The sequence below is a fragment of the Microplitis mediator genome, chromosome 8 (genome assembly GCF_029852145.1).
Source record: "Microplitis mediator isolate UGA2020A chromosome 8, iyMicMedi2.1, whole genome shotgun sequence".
Taxonomy (NCBI): Eukaryota; Metazoa; Arthropoda; class Insecta; order Hymenoptera; family Braconidae; genus Microplitis; species Microplitis mediator.
This window is the reverse complement of record NC_079976.1, coordinates 16,793,519-16,817,311: the sequence shown is the minus strand read 5'-3', so window position 1 is coordinate 16,817,311 and position 23,793 is coordinate 16,793,519. Positions and strand designations below refer to the sequence as shown.

Sequence of the window (23,793 nt, the reverse complement as noted above, 5' to 3'; positions counted from 1 at the left end):
GAAACGTCTTGATTGAAAACAAAAAAAACCCTTGGGCCAAGAAAAAAACTCTTAGCCCAAGAAAAAAATTCTCTTGCTCCGAAAAACAAATTGCTTAAATGAAAATAAAAGTTGCTTGGGCCAAAAAAAAAGAAATTTCTTGCTTCAAAAACTTTGCTTCTTCAATAAAGACTTAAATTTTTCTTAGTCAAAAATGAATTCTCTCTCCGACGGGTTGACGTGTTAATTTTTTTTTTTTTTTTTCAATTTGAAACGTAATTTCTTGTGTTTTTTTTTCTGAGCAAAATTATTCAAGACTTGAATTTCAAGTAAACTTTAGTATTAAATATTAAAGTCATGATAAATTATAGGATATACTATAGTACTGTTGCGTAAATATAAAATGTTCGCGCCAGAACATTTGATAACTCGACGCTCTACCATACCAGAGGTGCTGCTATCGACGCGCCCTCTGATACTCGGAATTTCAACTCGATAGCCAGCTACGCGGCAACTGGCATTATTCTACAACACTTGTGATAGAACACCACGTGCTACCAGTTTTTATTGTAATTCAATTTCATCGTGTTAATTACTCTACATTATCAAGTACATCATTCTTATTGTAACTCGCTGATTCACCATGTATTTGTTATCATCTATATTCTTCAATTATATCTGTTTTTTCATATATAAACTTTGTGCTCATTGCTGTGGTGACCGCGTGTTAAACTAACGTGCAGGCTATATCTATTCACATACTCGCCATCATGTGACTTTGCAGCCACAAATAAGTATTCAATTTACAATTTACTTTATTACTCATCGCTTAATATTTACTCGTACTCGATGTCAACTGGTGTGACTGATGTCATCATTCAGTCATCCAGTCATACTTAATCTCAAAAATCAATATCAAATTTTATTTGTGACTGCAAAGTAATTATTATAGGTTCAGACTCGGCTCGTTACGCTTCTTATATTTTTTCTCTTTTTACTCATACTCTGTGTCGCGAATTAAGATTAATTGTGACTAAAATTTATACTCGAATTATTGATGATAGTTGTAAATCATTAATTGTTAATAATTTATCCCTTATTGCGCTCTTTTGTGTAAATTAATTCACGTGTATGGTGCCGTGTAAATTTATAAACTCGTATTCATTAAACTCAACAAACTCGATCTTCAACTACGCTCTATGTATATAATATAATGTTCATGTGTACGGTGCCATGCAATTTATATTAACTAAATTCAACTCGAATGCACTCGAATAATGTTTAAGAAGTGCTCCGATATAAACTCGTGATCGACTCTTGTACTCATGCTATTATCTGTGATTTATTTTTATTAAATATGGACAATACACCAAATTAGTGAATTATTATTTCTTTCACCATCCCGATCCAGCAAATAAATATTTAATGTAGTTTTTAAGTTAATATTTTACATTATGGTCCTTCGAGCCGGATCGGATGGTGAAAACCGCGTAAAAGTGATCACAGACTAAACTCGTGCTCCTATACTCTATAAACTCTAATCTTATAGTCAATTCATCATACTCTCTAATTGTGATGGAAGGAAATCGACAGGGGAGGAAGTTTCTAAGACGGACGCTCCAACTCCCACTCACTCCAAGCATCGTCGTCCATGAGACCAATGCTCCAGCTCAAACTCAATAAGATTCTGCGCTTTCGCACAACACTCAAGCACTCGACACTCACTCGCACTCGCCTACTACAAGCTCACCGCACTCAAACAACACTCTTGCCCACACTCAAGCTCAAAATACTCATGATCACAGCACTCTTACTCATCACTCGCCTACTCGGAACTCAACAACTGGTTGTACTCAAACTCATTATTACGCTACGTTACTCGCGACTTGTCAAGTCTACGTAGTGACCAAGTTAAGTACTCATCTAATACGCATTTTCTTAGATACCGGTTCTGAGATATCCTTTGTTTCAGATTCATTGGCAAGAATGCTCAATATTTTTCGTGTCCGATCACACCTTACCATCCTAGGGATAGGTGCAGCTAAAGCTGGCCATACCAGGGGATGTGCAACTCTCACTCTGCGCTCATACCACTCGGATCAATCACTCACGATAAAGGCTCACATCCTCAGTGGCTTAACTGCTCGATTACCATCTGACCAAGTCCAAAATACCGACTTGGCACAGTACTCGCATCTCACGCTCGCAGATCCAGAGTTTGGAACCCCAGGTCCAACGGATGTCATCCTTGGAGCTGATTACTACGGCCAGGTCATCACTGGCGAGATCATCAAGTGCAAATCTCCTGGATTACTCGCTCAAAATACCATCTTTGGCTGGATTATCATTGGTCCAGTCCAAGCTCGGCTCAACAAACCACTGAGAATTCATCATGCTGTCTCCAATCATCATGATCAAGATCTTCAAGACTTATTAACTCGATTCTGGCTCCCAGAAAAGGTCAGTCCAACTCAACTACGCTCATTAACTCCCGAAGAAGAGGCTTGTGAAGCTCACTCCCGGGACACTCACACTCGAGACAGTTCTGGCAGATACATCGTCAGACTGCCATTGATATCAGACCCGCAACAGCTGGGGAACTCATACACAGCAGCTCGTCGCTGCTTACAACACCTCATGCGACGTCTTGATCATGATGCTCGGCTCAAAACACTCTACATGAATTTCATGGCAGAATATCTCGAACTCAAGCATATGGTGCCTGCGGCATCATCTACATCATCAATTCAATACTTCCTACCCCACCATGGGGTACTGAAAGAAGACAACAACAACTTCAAGATCCATGTGGTCTTCAACGGCTCAAAACCAACCAGCTCAGGACTCTCACTCAACGACATCATGCATACCGGGCCAAAATTACTCGTTAACATCTTCGACGTACTCATCAGCTCACGACAACACCGGTTCTTCTTTATCACAGATGTCACCAAAATGTATCGACAAATTCTAGTTCACGAAAAGGACCAGGGTCTGCAACAAATACTCTGGTTTGATGAGGAAGGAAACATCATTCCCTTCAAACTCACTACAGTTACTTATGGGACGAAATCAGCTCCATTTCTCGCTGTTCGAGCCCTGCTTCAATTAGTCGAAGATGAAGGACATCGATTCCCACTCGCAATCGATCCACTCAGAAAAGGACGGTATGTCGACGACATTTCCGGAGGCGCAGAGGATCTCGAGTCATTGCAAGCAGTTGCAGATGATATCGAGGGTCTGTGCAAGGCGGGCGGATTCCCACTCGCCAAATGGGCAAGCAATCATCGCAAACTACTTCAGCTCAATCGTGCGGAAGTGATTACACAATATAAAATTGAGGATCCAGAAGTCAGCACCAAAATTCTTGGGATGTACTGGTCTTCAAACAAGGATCAATTCTCGTTCAAACACTCGCCACCATGCTCAACTCAACCATGCACGAAGCGTGCAATTTTATCAGAGATTGCTCAGATCTTTGATCCACTGGGATTCTTATCACCACTCATAATTCAAGCCAAAATGTTCATGCAGGAACTTTGGCTTGTAAAACTCGGCTGGGACACTCCATTGTCTGCCGAACTGCGTCAGAAATGGATTTCATTCAAGACTCAACTCAACATGATTCACATCATCAAGATTCCCAGATGGATCCACTCGTCCACGAACTCGGCTCTAGAAATCCATGGATTCTCCGATGCCTCGCAATTGGCGATGGCTGCGGTAGTTTTTATCAAGGTCCTACCAACAACTCGATCTCAGAGAGCAAAGGTTACGCTGCTTTGCTCTAAAACCAAGGTGGCACCGTTGAAACCCCTAACGATTCCACGCTTGGAACTCACCGCGGCTCACATGTTGGCAAAACTCGTCAAACACTGCCAGACTACTCTCAACTACTCGCATGTGCCAACATATCTTTGGACCGATTCATCAATCACGCTCACGTGGATACACTTGCACCCGTCTCGCTGGAAAGACTTTGTCAGGAATAGGGTGTCATTTATTCAAGAACTCATTCCAGATGGCCACTGGAAGTTTGTCCCTGGCACTGACAATCCAGCAGATTGTGCAACTCGAGGCTTGACAACCAGTCAGCTTAAAACTCATCAACTATGGTGGTCTGGCCCATCATGGTTGCTCGAAGACTCGCCGTCCTGGCCAACCAGTCCTATTCATGTAGATGCAGATACTCACCTGGAAGAACTTCCAGTCAAATCACTCTACGTTTCGGCTCAACCACTCAACTCGGCTTGGACACTTATGGAACGTCCAATCCCACTATTGCGTATGCTCAGAGTTACAGCAATTTGTGGGAGGGTACGCGATATAATCAAACGCATACCACACTCGACTCTCGCTCGTCCACTCACATCAACTGAAATCAACCGCGCACTCCAGTTCTGCATCAAGGAAACTCAACGTATTCATTTCTACTCTGAACTCCAATTACTCGCAAAACAGGCATCATGGCCAAAGGATCACCCATTTGCTCGGTTGGTGGCTTATCAAGACACCGATGGCATCATCCGAGTAGGGGGGAGATTGGAAAATGCTCCAAACTCAGATCAACAGAAGCATCCTGCAATTCTACCTCGTGATGCTGCTCTAACTCGACTCGTCATCTCTGATGCCCATCAGCGTACCATGCATGGTGGTACTCAACTCACACTCGCTCATACTCGACTCCGATACTGGATCATTGGTGGACGTCAACCAGTACGTTCACACATACTCAAATGTCTCGTCTGTGCTCGTCATCGAGGTGTTCGCGCTCAGCAATTAATGGGACAACTCCCAACTCAACGTGTCACTCCAGCGCCACCATTTTCTCACACTGGAGTCGATTACGCTGGTCCAGTATCAATAAAATCATGGAAAGGTCGAGGATCCAGGATATACAAGGGCTGGATCTGTGTGTTTGTCTGTCTGACCACATCAGCAGTTCACGTCGACCTTGTCAGCGACTACTCATCATCAGGATTCATAGCAGCTCTCCGACGGTTTATTCACCGTCGAGGGGTATGTACAGCGCTCTACAGCGACTGTGGAACAACATTCCAAGGCGCGTACTCTGAACTCAAGCGGCTCTTCACTCAAGGCACTCAAGAATCTCATGCTCTACTCGATTGGGCCACTGTGCATCAAATCATATGGCATTTCAATCCTCCTACTGCTCCCCATATGGATGGTAAATGGGAAGCCGCAGTGAAATCGGTGAAACATCACCTGACTCGCACACTCGGAGAATCAGCCTTCACGTTTGAAGAACTTACGACTCTTCTAACGCAAGTGGAGGGGATTTTGAACTCGAGACCATTGGAGGCTCTATCAGACGATCCTCAGGATCCTTCATCGCTCACTCCGGGTCACTTTCTCATTGGGAGACCAATCGTTGCCATCCCTGAACCTTCACTCATGGATACAGAAGTATCAAGACTCTCTCGCTGGCAGTTCATTCAGCAACGTGTCCAGCATTTCTGGAATCACTGGTCTACCAGCTACATTCAACGTCATCTGGCTCGAACCAAGTGGCATCATGCTCGCAATGACATCAAACTCGGCTCACTAGTCCTTCTCACTGATGAACGAACTCCACCAACTCGATGGCCACTCGCGAAAGTGACTGCACTCCATCCAGGGAAGGACAACCTCACTCGAGTGGTAACCATTCAAACAGCCACTGGTACTCTCACTCGTCCAATTGCCAAGCTCGCACTCTTACCACTGGCTCCAGAACCAGATGCCTAACTCAATAGCACTCTACTCATCAATTATCAGGTACTCAAGATCATAATCAGCAACTCTGTTCCTGATGGCGGGCGGAATGTTGCGTAAATATCAAATGTTCGCGCCAGAACATTTGATAACTCGACGCTCTACTATACCAGAGGTGCTGCTATCGACGCGCCCTCTGATACTCGGAATTTCAACTCGATAGCCAGCTACGCGGCAACTGGCATTATTCTACAACACTTGTGATAGAACACCACGTGCTACCAGTTTTTATTGTAATTCAATTTCATCGTGTTAATTACTCTACATTATCAAGTACATCATTCTTATTGTAACTCGCTGATTCACCATGTATTTGTTATCATCTATATTCTTCAATTATATCTGTTTTTTCATATATAAACTTTGTGCTCATTGCTGTGGTGACCGCGTGTTAAACTAACGTGCAGGCTATATCTATTCACATACTCGCCATCATGTGACTTTGCAGCCACAAATAAGTATTCAATTTACAATTTACTTTATTACTCATCGCTTAATATTTACTCGTACTCGATGTCAACTGGTGTGACTGATGTCATCATTCAGTCATCCAGTCATACTTAATCTCAAAAATCAATATCAAATTTTATTTGTGACTGCAAAGTAATTATTATAGGTTCAGACTCGGCTCGTTACGCTTCTTATATTTTTTCTCTTTTTACTCATACTCTGTGTCGCGAATTAAGATTAATTGTGACTAAAATTTATACTCGAATTATTGATGATAGTTGTAAATCATTAATTGTTAATAATTTATCCCTTATTGCGCTCTTTTGTGTAAATTAATTCACGTGTATGGTGCCGTGTAAATTTATAAACTCGTATTCATTAAACTCAACATACTCGATCTTCAACTACGCTCTATGTATATAATATAATGTTCATGTGTACGGTGCCATGCAATTTATATTAACTAAATTCAACTCAAATGCACTCGAATAATGTTTAAGAAGTGCTTCGATATAAACTCGTGATCGACTCTTGTACTCTTGCTATTATCTGTGATTTATTTTTATTGAATATGGACAATACACCAAATTAGTGAATTATTATTTCTTTCACCATCCCGATCCAGCAAATAAATATTTAATGTAGTTTTTAAGTTAATATTTTACAAGTAGAATTCAAAAGGGTACTTGTAGTTCTGTCAAATGACAGAAGAGTACTCGAACAAAATCGTAATGAAATTTGAAATATAACACTTCTGGAAAAAATGTCTTACCAGGGACACTACATGTCGTAGGCGCGATCTCGTGGCGAGCACCGAACTACTCCGGCTGCTGCTGTCTAGCACCGGTGACTTTCCCCTTCTCCATATCGATCTTTTCTCCCAAGAAATTTTTTCTCTTAACTTAATCAACTTTTGTTTTCTTGGTCAGAGAATACAAAAATACTTGCGTAAAAAGAATAGTACTTGTTCCGAGAAATTTTATTATCTTTAATCAAAAAAATGCAATATTGCTACAAAAAATAATGTATTTTGCTCCAAAAAAATATCTCTTACTTTAAGAAATATAAACTCTTGAAACAAGTGAAAATTTTTTGATTTAAGCGTAAAAATATGTTGACGTGAGAAAAAAATTTTGATTCAAGATAAAAATTTGAAGATAATTGTTTACTTGAGGCAAGTAAATTTTTATTTTCAAAATCGATCAAAATAAATTTCTTGAATCAAGAATATTTTCCTTGATTCAAATTAACTGTTTTTTTTGTGCAATGTAATATTATGTAAGTAGTATACTTTTTAGAATATCGGTAAGACAAATTGCTACTCCGGGAGATAAAATTACTATTTGAGATTGTAATTTTTAGTTCAGGGTATATGATGCCATTGATGTTGTATCCTACCCATATACTTGCTATAAATTCGAAATTTCTAATCGTCATTGTGGCTGAGCTGTCAACGTACTTGGTCAGGGTGTGAAGAAACGGTGAGGACCAGGTTCGATCCCAACGTCGAGCAAATAATTTTATTTTCAAGTTTTGATTATAAATTATTCCGCGTTTCTATACGTATGTGTGTGAGTGTTGTGTGCATGTGCGTCTCGTAAAAGTGATTCCTCATTCAACCTATGTATGTGTGTACGTGTGTGTGTGTGTGTGTGTGTGTGTGTGTGTGTGTGTGTGTGTGTGTGTGTGTGTGTGTGTGTGTGTGTGTCCTGTTCGTCAGAAGGTAATAGTACTGGAATACAGTCGAAGCTCTCTAAAGTTGCCCTCCCTAAAGTTACTAGCTCCCTTAAGTAGACAGGATGTGCTCTCTAAAGTTGCTCGGATTTTCTCCCACTCTTCTTTTTACTAAACGAATCAGAATTCAAGATTCTGGCGCGCGATTTAAACTTCTATAATTGATTGAATACATATTCTGTTATGCGAGATAGTTAACCTAGAAATACAATTTTTTTGTGATCCCTGATTAAAAATATTGATTGATAAGAACTGAGAAGCGGTCACTCTATGCAAACTGTATATCTATATATACAAACAAAAAAATTGAAATCAATTGAAATTATTGAAAAGAATTCAAATTTCATCACTTTTAATTCTTTTCAATCAATATTTTTAAACAGGGATTAATAAAACTATCCAAGCAACTTATAATTAATGAACAAAAGTATTTTCGAGATGCAATAAATTTTATAAGTTTATTTTTCGTCATTGAAAATAATAGTTCAGTCAATGTTTGAAATTGATGATTATTTTATAAACTAAGTATTTTTCATTTTATTTCTTTATTATTTATATATTAATATTAAAATATTAAAAATAGTTTTTGAGGTTAGCCTCAACGCATATGTATCACACGGTTTGTTTTGATTTTGTGACGCATCGAAACGCCCCGTATGAGAAAAACATATATGGTTAAAATATATGGCAACATATATAATAAATATCGGGTCATATATGTGGCGAAAACAACTGTATTCTTTAGTATATGTTAATATATATTATGAAATTATATCTTCGCCATATATTTTACAATATATGATTTTGCATATAAATACATATATATGAAATTTAGTTATATGGTTATATATGGCACTACTATATATTATATAATATACTTAGAATATATTTAAGATAATGTATAGAATACTTTATATTATTATATATTGTGTCACATATGTAATAATATATATGTACTACTGTTATTTATTACAACATATATCATTACCATATATTTTAAAATATGTGTTTTTATTATAATAAATAATATATGACTATAATATATGGCGGACCAAATGAACTCGAAAAAAATAATAAAGAATATGTCAATCGTATCATCATAGTTTCGTAAGTTTGGAACGTCAGTTAACTTATAATTTAGGAAAAATAACGATCCACATTCAATTAGATCAAAAACATAAATTCTTTCTATTGCTTTTATATAAATTTTATGTACTTTCGAATTCAGAGCATTTCGAAAAATTTTCGATAGAATGCATATTCCGCAGCTACAAAAAAAAAAAAAAAAAATTGTAAAGATTGCTTAGTTTGTGAATTCCAATAATATTCAAACATTGCATTTATTTTTATTTAGATGTGAAGTGATCGTTTTTTTTTTTTTTTTTTTTTTCAAATGAACATCAATTTTTATAATAACTTACATTTGACAGCTGTCATAAAACTGTTGTTAAATTATTTGAATCTATTATCATTTGTTGATTAAGTTAACTTATATTAATTATAATTGCATATATTAACATATTAACTGCATATTAATATCAATCAATTGCATTATTTTTAACTATATACTTTTTTTATAATTAAAATAATGTCTTCAATTGCATCAAGACAAATATTTGCCCTCGTACAATGGATTGAAGGAGAACATATACATATCGACCGATCGAACATATCGATCAAACATATACTGCGGGGATTCCAACTGAATGGATTCGTGATTTTGATATTGAAACTTTCAATCCACTGGCAGATAACGAGACTTATTTAGTTGAATGGCGTTACAATAAACTAAAAAAGCCAAAAGCTGGGTGGAAAATGTTTGATGCTCGTGTTGTCAAAATATCTCGTAAATAACCTCCGAAGTATTCATTTATTTACAATTTAGATGCTTATAATTTATTTATTCACAATTTTCATATTGATAATATATTTATTTAAAATTTTCATACTTACAATTTTTAAATTGACAATTTATTTATTTACAATTTTCATACTTACAATTTATTTATTAATAGCTTATTCATCATATACAATTTAATTATATACAATGTACTGATTATTTTTTATCATTAAAAGACAGTATGAAGTTATTAAAAAATGAAATCACTCTGTTGGAAGGCATTATTTCTCCATTAAAAATCTCAAAAAAAAACAAGAACTTTATCACACAAGCGAAATTTAGAAAGTCAATCCGATATTGAGGATATACAATCGACTTCTCAAGAATTAGTAATATTTTATTAATATTTTGCTTTGAAAAAAATTGACAGTAACAACGGTGTGTCTTTTATTTTTCTTATATGATAATTTTCAGCCAAAGAAGTACAAAAAATTATTAAAAACTGATGACAAATTAAAGAAAGGTGCAGCTGGCCAAAACATTCCTCCACTATCCCCAGTAAGAAAATGTTTCTAGTTCAATAACAATTTCATTTTATTATTTATATTCTCATAAATTTTTTTTTTTGATGATAAGGTTATTGAAAATGAAGGAGATCATTCAAGTAATGATGAAGATATTATCATAATTCCTAAGAAGAACGCTGAAGATAATATTTCTTCCAATAATAAAATTCATCGTGGTATAAATTATTCCATAAAAAAGTATGTCGTTATAACTACTGATATTTCAATATCTTTATTTAGAATATCGGTTAAAAAATTATTCGTTAGAAAATTAATTTGAAGTTCTATAACATTATGCAAAAATGTAATGCTATGATTTTCAGATAATGAAATAATAAAGAACAAACTTTCGGAACTATGTGAAGAGATGAAAAATATTAAACGAACGCAAGCAGCTTTCATTCAAATACAAAATGATCGTGCCAATCATCGCGGTGATGATAATGAACAAGTAAACATATTATAATACTTGTTGTCTAAACAATAGTCCAAGCATATAAGAAACTGAAAAAAAATTAGAAAAATAAACTACACAGAAAAAAAAGTTTTTCGTTCGGCAACTAATTCTCTTGACTCAAAAGAATACTTTACAGAACCACAGATCTGGGTTGAGGTAAATTTTTCTTAAGCCAAGCAAATTTTCTTCTCTCAAGAATCTTTCTTCTTGCTCGAAAAAAAAGGTTTTCCTGAAAATTTTCTTGATTTTAGTAAGCCTTTTTTTCTGTGTACGATTTTACGATAAAGATTTTATAAGTCATAGTGAAGTTCGTATATATCTATATATATAGATTATAATCTATATATTGTATATAACTGTATAAACGTTACAGACACTATGAGAGTGTATAAAAATTATACGCCCTTATGGCATCCGGAAGACATAAGGGCGTATAAAATTTTTCTTTTTTCAAAATCGACGTAATTATGATCTAAAAGTATAATAGCCCTAAAAAAATTTAATTGTGGAAAAATTAATTTTTGTTTAATCAAGAAAAATTTACTCTTCAAAAAAAATTTTTTTTTTTAAGTGAAAAAATATTAGTTTTGAAAAAGAGGGGGCAGAGGCAGTCGATCGGTTCTCGAGTTGCTCGGGCGATCACCTAAGTTAAGCAGCATCGAGCATGATCGCTACTTGGTTGGGTGACCGCTTAGCCACGCGTTGAGCTCGATTGGAGGTCTCTGACCGTTAGGCGCGGGATAAGGTTCTAGTGAACCTCACCCAAACCGAACTGTACTGGCAATGGTTTTCTCTGTGGTTTTCCTTGCCCCTATTCTCTTAAAATGAATCAATAAAAAGTGCTGCGAATCAGTGAATATTTACTGATTTGCAGCACTTTTCACTGATTCATTTTAAGAGAGTATACTCCCACAGCTAAGGTGGGGAGTAGGGTATCACCGTAATGGTACAGTACAGTATAAGCACAAGTCGGGCCATATCAGCACAATGAAAAGCAAGAAAAAGTAAAGCAGTTGCGATATAAAGGCAAAAAGTGTAAAAGGCCATAATTGCGGCTATACACTAGAAAACAATTAAAATTAAAAAAATATTAGTTTTGAAAAAAAAGTATTTTCAATAGTTTTGAAAAAAGTCTTTTCAATGGTATCTATTGCCGGTATACGCCCTTATGGCATCTGTAACGCAATATCTTATACAAGTTTAAAAATTAATTTTCGAGTATTCGGAATTTTAATGTTTCCTAAGATTGAAATTGGGCACCAAGGATCAAACGTATTTGTTTCTCGTCGATAATGGGAGACTGCAGATAGTCGTGAGACTTTCCAAAGAATGGGTATATCATTAACCCAAGCGCTTTTTCCAAAAAAAATTTTATTAGCCAGTAATCTGCGTGGAGGGGCCAGTAAAATAAATAAAGATCCTCCCCTTCGCCCTGGATTAGACAGCAACATCATCGGAGTTATTGAGGGTATATTTTTCCATAATAATTTCTTGCTTTGAGCTTGCATAGTTTTAGGTCTTAAAAATTTTAATGCTCAAATAATCAATCTTAATACGACACAAGCTTGCAGTCAATTACATTTCACGACTGTGTTACAATAAGGGAAGAGATAGGTAAAACAAGATACATAAATACGTGTATTAGTACTCCGTGTTTACCCCTCACTCTCTTAGTATTGAATTTAATATCCTGAAAAACAATTGGTCTTATGAGACAATTTCAAAATTTGTTGATGTACTCAAGCTCAGAAAGCTCAGAAATATCGCGTTCCTATAAAGCAAAAAGAACGTATTTCAAATGGAAAATTTTTGTAAATTTGAAAAATTATTGAATTTAGTTAGATTTTTATAAAATAAGTTTTTATCAAATCCTGACATCCTGACATCCCAAGAGTCTATTCTTTTTTTTCTTAAAGGAAGAAGGAAGTATTTGAAAAAACAATTTATTTCTTATTTTTTCAGTAAATTTTTATATTTATAACATTACTAAGTTGATTGGAGCAAAAACATGTTTTTATACGTCCTTTTCGCTCTGCAGAGCAAGAAGGGTGTATAATTTGAGATTCATCCCCAAGTAACACATGCTTGAGCAAGATTCTGGTGCTAGTACCTTGATCAAAACTCCTGGTCACTAGTGTCTTTTTCTACCTATGAGTCTTGCGCAAGTTCATGTAGCAAAAAATTGTCATCAAGACTTGTGTATGACTTGCTCAAGGTATTATACACAACAATATTAAAGATATCTAAGATATAGTGCAGTTGAAAAGTTTCTGGTGCATTTCTTGCACCAGTAATTTAGGGCAGGTACTTTCAGGTACTTACGCATGGCTTGCTCAAGCTCTGCTCAAGGCTTAAGGTCAATTTTTTAGAACGGCTGTCTCAATCACTATATACAGTAAGAGAGAGACAGACGTTACAAAGAATTGACCTTGAGTCTTGAGCAAGCCATGTGCAACTATTTTCAACATGCTGCTGGCGCCAGTCTTCTTCTAGAATTGAGTTATAATCTGGCACGAATTTCTTGTGTAAGGCTTGTACTGGATTCGCCATTGAAATCTGGCCATATGTATCTGCAGCAAGACACATAGGTTGGAGAAGACACTATAACGTCTATCAATCTTGAGACCAGGTTTGCTCAAGCCTTGAACAATTGTTAAAAAGGTCCTTTTTGCCTTAGGAACACGATATTACGATTTTTTTTTTTCGCATAATGTAATACCAGAAAAATTTTTAATGTTTTGGTAGTTATTAAGCTTGTCTTATTACAGAAGCTGTGAAAAATAAATTTCCCCGAGATTTTAAGCGTGGATTATTTGGAATGGCTATTAACAATATGCTCACAAAAATGCGCCGCAAAAATCCCATAGTCATTGAACCTGAAGTTGACCAAGAAGTTGACCAAGAATTTGAATAAAATCAATAATTAAATCGAATTTATTTTTACCAACCCGTTCATTCATCTAATTTAATTTATGTTATTCTTTTATAAACTAATTGGTACATATGGTTAATTAAATAAAATAATATTCATAATTGAATAATATATTATACTTTGGAAATTTATGAACATTTGCGTTTTACTCACACGGATTAGATAAGTAAACACGGTTTACTACAATTCAATGCGAAAAATCGAGAGTGAATTCGAAATGAATTTCACTCCCATCACTCGGATTACCAGAGTGAAGGAATAAAACACTCCGCATTCACTCTCAAATTACTCTGCATTCACTCCACAAATTTTTTACAGTATAACATATTGAAAATTACTTCTAAGATTTACACCTAAAGAATTTTTTATTCAAAACTATAATTTCAACTATTGGAAGTTATTATTTTCCATTTTTATCTTTGAAAATCTGCTGTTACTACACTGTAAAAAATCACCGGGGTAAGTCCAAGCGGTGTAGGTGTTAAAATTATCGGTGTTAAATTTACCCCCGAAAGCGGTGTGAAAATAACACCTCTACCGGTGTGAATATTTTGTACCGGTGTTAAAATAACGCCGCCACCGGTGTATAAATATTCTGGATCGGTGTTAAAATAACGCCGCCGCCACTGTAGATATTCTTTACCGGTGTTAAAATATTTTACTTTGTGAATATTTTTACTTACTCGATCACTACACTTGTTAATAAATGATATTTTTTATTAATTTTCATAAAGAACTGATATTTTTTATGTTTTATAATCTTTAAAGTTAATACTCCAAGCGGATGCAATTTACCCCGCTTTTACACCGGCATTACTCCACTTTTACACCGGTATTTTTAACACTGGTGTATTACTCCTCCTATACCGGTGTAATTTCATTTTTACACCGGGCGGTGCTAAAGCGAGTCCATTTTTAACACCGCTCTTTTTACAGTGTGAGCAACAAAATAGTTCCTATTGTTTTATACCTGTATATTAAATGAAAATAAATTCAAGGCTTACTCGACCAAAGAGATCTGTTTAATACTATATTATAATATATTTCCTTTGATAACAAATGATATACATTCAAAAATATCCCTGATTAAACAAAATGATTAAAAATGATTTCACACGTTGAATGTCCATAAGAGACAGGATTAGAAATGATTTGAAGGATTAAAAAGTATTTAAAATGATTAAAAAACAAATCATTTTAAATACTTTTTAATCATTTTTTTTAATCAGGGATTCCATTAAGTATATGATTGAGAATATAGCATAACATATATGTCATAAACTATATGATGGAGTATGTGGCTAACGATATACAATAAAAAAGTTTGGAAAATCCAAATGAGCATGCCTTAAGCGGTCGTGTCATCCACGAATTATTTAGATTAAATGTTTACGTTACGATTTGTTAATTTTTTCATGAAGACTCCTATTTTTTTCTTTTTTTTTTGCTTACATTTAAGGAACTATTAAACTAATTTATTATAATAAAAAATTATTATAGAAAATATAAAAAAACTCCTGCGGATAAAATGGAAATCTTTGCTAACGCCATCTAGCACGCTCCGATAGAAGAAGCAGGTCTTCACTAACTCTGTTTATATATTTTTTTTATATATGGCAGCCTGAGATGTAAATGTTTTAGCTTCGACGGTACACATTTTATTATTTTATAATCAAACGAATAATAATAGAGTTGTGGCTTTTTAATCAGTTTGTTAGAACGCATTTACGGATATATTGAAATAAAATTCAAAAGAATTAGATTTGTTTTCCGAAAGTTATGGAGATTACAAGAAGAGTGTTACATGTATTTTACAGGATTTTTTCTGAAAAACTCATTTTTTATCCAAATTGTGGGTTGGACCAGCTGTTTATTGTTTAGAAAAATGACCATTGATGTTTTCTTTTATTGGGGTATAAAGGCCGATCTACTTTAACCACTATATTATTATTTATTTATATAAAACTCTGACGGACTCCAGTTTATTAATTTTTAGGCGAGAGTAGAGCATACCTACGCTCGCGCTTAAGGCATGCAATATATGTTAAAAAATATATCATAAGATATATTTTTTGTATTGTATAAATAAATACATTTTGGAAATATATAATACAATATATTTGTAGTAAAATAAATAAAATATAAGTTTGAGAATATATGGTTTGCGCTACATGATTGAATATATTCATATAATATATGATAAATTATATGTTAAACAATATGCTTTAAGATATATAATTTAAAATATATCACAGCGTATACGAGAATATAATTATTTATATATGAATTATCTATAGTTCAAAATATACATTAGTATATTTAATCGGCGAAAACGTCTATATGAAACTTTATAAAATAGTATATAAAGTTGAATATATTATTATATATTTCCCATATATTTTTATCATATATCTTTTTTTCATGCGGGGCGCATAGGAGAATCAATTATTCTAGTGAGAATGCAGAGTGGGGAGAAGGGGAAAAAGAAACTTTAGAAAATGGTCCTGTACGGAGAGAGCAACTTTAGGGAGCTTCGACTGTACACGTCTCCCGACGCGCATGATTATTATTTTAAGGGTGAGGACGAAATTACTATCTGGATTGTAAAAATTAGAATCTGGATTGTAAAAACTACTCGCCAGAATACATATTTCACAAAGCGCGTTAAATAATATTTATTAAGTACAACAGTAAAAATGATTGGCACATAACAGTTTTCATTTCGTCGTTAGTAAATTTTATCTTGAATGCAGTAATTTTTATAATGAATAGATATTATTATTATGAATAATTTGTTGTGATTTTTACTTTGATTAATGTAAAAGTTTCGAATTTTTTAACATTTTGAGATTACTTTCTCAAATTGTAATTTTTTTTTTAAATTTAGTAAAAATTATTCAATATTTTTCTCCTTTACAGATCCGATTTATTTTCCTCAGTATAATTTTATGTATTTATGAAAAAATCTTAAAATACGTAAGTAAGCAATGATAAATAAAAAATAATATTTATAACAATATTATTAAACACGCAGTTACTAATAAACAATATCTTAAGAAAAAATTAAAGTAATTATGAAACTTACATGATTACTGGAACACCGTCGACATTGATTACTTTATTACGGTGATACGTATAATTACCGTACTCCATAATGAAGATTAAAAAACAATAATTTATTTATGTAATTAAAAAATCAGTAACTTATAATAAAAAACTGCACTAATGAATCACTGAAATATTTTTAGGTTGCAGTTTTGACTACGACAGATTAAAGTGAACGTAGATACATAAAAAACAATTGCGAAGTGCTGTACAAATGTAAGTGTGAAGGTTCGTGTATGTGTGTCTATTTGAACGTAATTATTTTTTAAATTGAATATTAAAAACATGAAAATAACAAAAGAAAAAAAATATAATTATCAATACATAAATATATATAGTCTAGTCGAGAAGTTGATTTCCTGCGCAAAATAGTTACAGATCTCCTAAAAATTTTTTATTGTCGACAATTTATTCATTTATTTATTTAACAATTTGTAATAAACAATTGTATTTCTTTATTCTAAATTTTTACTAGAACATAAATAAATTACAAAAATAGCAACCGGCAACAAAATTACAAAAAAAAATCGGTCTGTCAGTTGACCCTGCGGGCCAGCCCCAAAACTTCCCGCTGTTTTCGAGCTCGCTGAGCTCGAAAACATTATTGTGAATATATTTTCGAGCTCTTCGAGCTCGCAAATACTTTTGTATGCCATTGTTTTGTAAAAAACCATTTTTTAGCATTTCTTTCTTCCACGATATCTCGCGAACGAATCAACCGATTTTGATGGTTGAGGTGGCAATCGACGCGTTTTATCAAGTTCTAAAGCTGGTCGAATTTTGAAATTGATTTACTCAGCCGTTTTTGAGAAATTTCAAAAAAACCAAGGAAAAAATTTTTTTTGAATTCTTTCGTCAACGGTTTCTCTTGACCGAATGAACCGATTTTGATGGTTGAGGTGGCATTCGACGCGGCTTATAGAGTTTTAGAGCTGATTAGATTTTGGAATCAATCCATCGAGCAAATTGGAAGTTATCCAAATAAAACATTTTTGAAAAAATTTTATTTTTGAAATATCTCTGAACGCACCCTACCGATTAAGTTCAAATTTCTACGGCCTCAAGACATTAACAAGCCGCGTCGAATGACACCTCAACGATCAAAATCGGTTCATCCGTTCAAGAGTTATGAATATTTACATACATACATACGTACGTACGTACACACATACATACACTCGGACATCATCGTGAAATTAGTCAGGATAGCTTCCTAGGACCTCGAAACGTCGACATCTGATGGAAATTCGATTTTCGTAAATCGGACCGAAACCAATAACTTCTCGAATTTTTGAAAATTTACAATTTTCTTAGCGGGAAGTTAAAAAATTTGTCAATTTTTTTAAAAAACATTTGGATTTTGGAGCACGACTAAGTCCAAGCACTGACTCGATATGTCAACACAGAAATTGCTGTAACATTGCAACTATTGTAGATACAGTTTTTGACCTCAAAGTCGTTTTTATACAGTATGCCTTAAGCTTTCTTCAAAATTTTTAACCTAACGCTTATCTGTTATAGTTCTCTAACAACACGCATTTGTTTATATAAATTAGCATTTTCTATTTCTTACAAAACTTATATCTCATAAACAAATAATGTAATGGCAAGTATACTTCGAGACTTTTTCGTTACCTGATTATTAAACTATTCAAATATATTTTTTTTATATTTTTAACCTTAGTTGCTTATGAGATTTTTAAATTTATTTGAATTATTGGTAATTTTTACGCTCATTATTTTTTGGAAACAAATTAAAAGCAGAAAATTGGGGATAAATCATGAGAATAATAAGTAACATTTATAAAAATGATGAGCATGAGACAGACACTACTCCGGTAAACAAGAAATAGTAAATAATTTCAAACCAACAATCATATTCTATGATTCAATATACACTTATCCAAAAACTTAAAGGAACAAGAAAATTTTATAAACTTTTTAGTGATTTTTGGAAGTCTGTATTTTCGTAAAAAATAATCGTATCGAAAAAACAAAAAAAGCAAATTGAAGCTTGAAATCTCTAGTTTAAAGATCTTTCAGCAAAATATTTTTCAAGCCACGGTTTTTGCGGAATCATGAGAAAAAGGTCGAGACAAAATTTTTCTAAATTTTTTGGTTTTGTTTTTAAGGTCTACGGGGCCGGGAAAAATTTTTTCAAAAAATAAAATTCATGGTTCACTTAGGAAATTTATTCAGCTACAATTTGCTTTTTTTGTTTATTTGTACGTCAATTTGCTGCTGAGATATCAGCCTTCAAATAAAAAAGGATCCATTTCTCTTTGATTATCGATATCTCAGCAAATAATGGCCGCACAGTAATTCAATGGGCAGTTTAAGAAACTTAAATAAATTCCTTACAAGCCCCATTTTCGATTTTTTCAAAAAAAACATTTTTTTTCCATCCGTGATATCCATTTGAAAAACCCTTAAAAAATGGCCATTTTCTGATTTTTTAGTCGACTCATTGCTACTTTGCACACATTGATAAAAAAAATAATGTTGCCAGGTAATTTTACAGCTTAATGTACCCTCAAAAACCCTGGAAATTTTCATATTGATCCATTGAACCGTTTGTCTGGTCCGATTGCTCAAAGTTTTGCAAAACAATTAAAGGAACAAGTTTTGTTCCTTAAATTGTCTTATCGTTATCAAAATTAAAAAATCAATTTTTTTCGGATTTTCTTTCATTTTATATTAGTTATTCAGTAAATGTAAGGTAAAGAGAAAAAAAAAATTTTTTCCGAAAAACGAAAAAAAAAAAAAAACAACTGAATAAAACGTAAAAAAAAAAAAAGTAAAAAAATTCTTGTTTTATCTCGTTTTTTGGAAAAATTTTTTTTTTCTCTTTACCTCACATTTACTGAATAACTAACGCAAAAATGAAAGAAAATAAAAAAAAAAATTAATCTTTTCATTTTGGTAATGATTACACAAATGAAGGAAGAAAACTTGTTCCTTTAATTGTTTTGTAAAACTTTGAGCAATCAGACCGGACAAACGGTTTAATGGATCAATCTGAAAATTTCCAGGGTTTTTGAGAGTACATTAAGCTGTAAAATTACCTGGCAACATTATTTTTTTTATCAATATTTGCAGAGTAGCGATTAGTTGACTAAAAAACCAGAAAATGGCAATTTTTTAAAGGTTTTTCAAATGGATATCAAGGATGAAAAAAAATTTTTTTTTGAAAAAATTGAAAATGGAGCTTGTAGGAGATTTATTCAAGTTTATTAAACTGCCCATTGAATTACTGTGCGGCCATTATTTGCTGAGATATCAATAATCAAAGAGAAATGGATCTTTTTTCATTTGAAGGCTGATATCTCAGCAGCAAATTGATGTACAAATAAACAAAAAAAGCAAATTGTAGCTGAATAAATTTCCTGAGTGAACCATGAATTTGATTTTTTTTTTAAATTTTTCCCGGCTCCGTAGACCTTAAAAACAAAACCAAAAAATTTTGTCTTGACCTTTTTCTTATGATTCCGCAAAAACCGTGGCTTGAAAAAATATTTTGCTGAAAGATCTTTAAACTAGAGATTTCAAGCTTCAATTTGCTTTTTTTGTTTTTTCGATACGATTATTTTTTACGAAAATACAGACTTCCAAAAATCACTAAAAAATTTATAAAATTTTCTTGTTCCTTTAATTTTTTGGATAAGTGTATGATAACATAAATGATTTATAATGCAAATAAGTGATGTGCGCCCACGACTCAGTCAGGTCCCGCACAGTAATCAGTGTGGTGCTGCACCACAATCCGGCATTTTTTTCCAGCACCGTACTGAGTCGGGTGCAGAACAGTAACCAGTCCCCCACTAAACGTACACGTACCCCAGCTATCTCCGGGTACCACCACGAAGGGGCGGCGACACCTCAGCCGCACCTCCGTGATCACCACGTCAACCCCGAAGGCTAAGCCTGGGCCTAGTCGTCATCACTGGTCGGGAGGCACGTTATCTTGGCCACTATCCGCGACACAGCTAGACATCTCCCGTTAAATCCACGCTCCATCACACAGACACTCCAAAACATACCCCATACCGTTCACGTACTCTATCACACACTTAACCAACTGTACACATTTATACCCCATATCCTCAACTCATTCTCTACTATACTCAACTCAACACACATATTCACGTTATCTCTCTCTAGCACACAGACTCACACGTACTCCAACCTTCAACTCCATCCCCTCGGCAATGTAAAGTCACAATATATATATATTAGGGTGGCGCAAAAAAACCGACTATTTTTTTTTTTTCAATCTCGCATGAAAATTTGTTGGTTTACGATGTTTTAAGAAGCCTCTCCACAAATCAGCTCGATAAAAAATTTTTAAGAGGTCGCTCACGAATTTTGAAAATATCGAAAATGATCGGAATTCGGATTTTTATTTAAAAAATTTTTTTTTTCTCGTGGCAGCAATAGTTTATATTTGTAAAATCATGACTATGCTGAAAATTTCAGCCCAAAATATAAATATTTAAACGGCGCTCAAGAATTTCGAATATTAACTGATAATATGTAATTAATAGTTTGAATTAGTTTTTATAACTCAATTGTTGTCATTTCACTTAAATATAACTTTTGCATACCCAAAAATATACAGAACAGTCTTAAACAATGAAATTCGGTCAGTTTTGAATAAGCGAAAAAACCTACAAATTGAATTAAAAAATAATAAAGTATGTAAATAACTTATTATTTCTATTTCTCGGGTTATATTTCCATTCATTGTCATGCAAATTGATGGTGAAAAAATCGAGAAGCTTTATTATTAATATTTAAGGGTCGCTCAAAAACGTCCAAGAGACTGCGCTCGGAAACATTCAAAATTCTTGAGCGCCGTTTAAATATTTAAATTTTGGGCTGAAATTTTCAGCATAGTCATGATTTTACAAATTTAAACTATTGCTGCCACGAGAAAAAAAAAAATTTTTTAATAAAAATCCTACTTTCGATCATTTTCGATATTTTCAAAATTCGTGAGCGACCTCTTAAAAATTTTTTATCGAGCTGATTTGTGGAGAGGCTTCTTAAAACATCGTAAACCAACAAATGTTCATGCGAGATTGAAAAAAAAAAAATAGTCGGTTTTTTTGCGCCACCCTAATATATATATATATATATATATGTATATTAGATCGATAGTTTGAGACACATTTTTTTTTTTTAAATATTATTACTAATTATCTATTATTATTGAATTCGGGTCCATGCTTGTTAATTTATTAATAAATATCAGGTTGATCAGACCAAAAACGCAATGTTGACAATTATTTCACACTTTATTGCAACGTTTCGTCGGCAATAAATTGTGAAATAATTGTCAACATTGCGTTTTTGGTCTGATCAACCTGATATTTATTAATTAATTATTACTAATGACATACACAAAGCCACGAAAATTTTTTTTTTTTTTTATTCATTTTTTTTTCGAAGTTATAGGCAAAAATGTATAATTTGAGGACGGTCCTCAAAGTATCTATCTAAGATGAAAAATGTCCTCGAAATATGCAAATAGAGTAACGAATACTTTGAGGACGGTCCTCAAAGTTTGTCTTTTATTTCAAGTACCATATGAGTCTTAAGTATTTCTTCAAAAACTGGTTTAATGAGAATACCTTGACGATTAACCTATTCGGCGGCCCAATTTCAAATACAGTAACTGACAAAAATTAAATTTACGAAATATGTATTGAATCATGTTTGCAAGACTCCGTTAGAAGTACAAAATGTAAAAAAAAGATTTTGAAAAATCCGCCCTTTACTGTGATTTGAAATTGAGCAGCGGTACTACTCCTTATGAAATTTCATAATAGTATCAATATTATTGGGTGTCAAGTAGTTATCATGAAGAATTGAACAAGTGAATTCTAATAACTTTTCATCTCTGCTCGTTGAAAACGAAAAAAAAAATTGATGTAGACGAAATTTTTAACGGAAAAATCAAGTTTTTGTCAATTTAAAGATCTTTTATGCAGATAAAACACAAGCATATAGGTGAAACATTTCAATTTACAAGGAAAATCATACTTTTAACTCGCCACTGAAGAAATCGATGATTTTCTAAAAAGTTAGGAAGTTTTTTTTTTTTTTTTTTACAAATTCACCATGTATGTAGGCGTCGCCTGTCAGAGGTTATGCAATATTTACTCTGCTCAATTTTTTCCTATACCGGGTTTGTGCGGCTGTGGCCCGGATTGTGCTTGTACTATACTGCATTATTGCGGTGATGCCCTACTACCTCTCTTGTGCAATGGGAAAGCAGTGGTGTAGGAAAACCACAGAAAAAATCTCGCCAGTACAGTTTCAGTTTGAGTGAAGCTCCAGTGATCAATAAAATTCCCATTTTACCGAACAGTGGATCTTCATCTCGCGGCTAACGGTCAAAGACCTCCGTTCTAACCCTACGCGTAGCTAAGCGGTCACCCAGCCAAATAGTAATCATGCATAGTAGATCCGCACCTAGTTTAGGGTTTACTTGCTGATATCAGAATTCACATAAATCAGGCAATTGTTAGATTAAATATCCTGCATATCAAGTGAGTTCAGTCTTTATCCGTCAAACATAATGTTTTCAACACTCATCTTCGATGTACACTGAGCACTTGCTGGCACTCGTACGTGTGCACCGACGACTCATGTTAAAAACATTGTGCTGCCCCCATAAAAACATACCTTACCCACTTGCTAAACAATGCACTATAACTTCTGTATTCAAATTTATATAACAATTAGAAAGTAATGAAAATCCACTATAAAATTTACAAAAGATTAAAAAAATCGATTTTGGTAGAGTCCCCAAAATATCTATTAAGTAGCAGAAAAGTCCTCAAAGTATGCGAATAGAATAAAGTAATTGATTCAAAGCATGCCGGATTATCGCATCATATAGCTCGAGAGTTGAGTCTTTATCCATCAAACACAATGATCTCAAACTCGT

The 23,793-nt window shown here is 33.8% G+C and overlaps 1 protein-coding gene across 1 annotated transcript; it reads left to right on the top strand.

Moving 5' to 3' along the window:
• The first annotated feature begins 1,965 nt into the window (after positions 1-1,965).
• Positions 1,966-5,727, top strand: LOC130673833 (uncharacterized). The gene has a single exon (XM_057479045.1). It carries the CDS (start codon positions 1,966-1,968, stop codon positions 5,725-5,727), a length of 3,762 nt encoding a protein of 1,253 aa, XP_057335028.1.
• Positions 5,728-23,793: the final 18,066 nt, after the last annotated feature.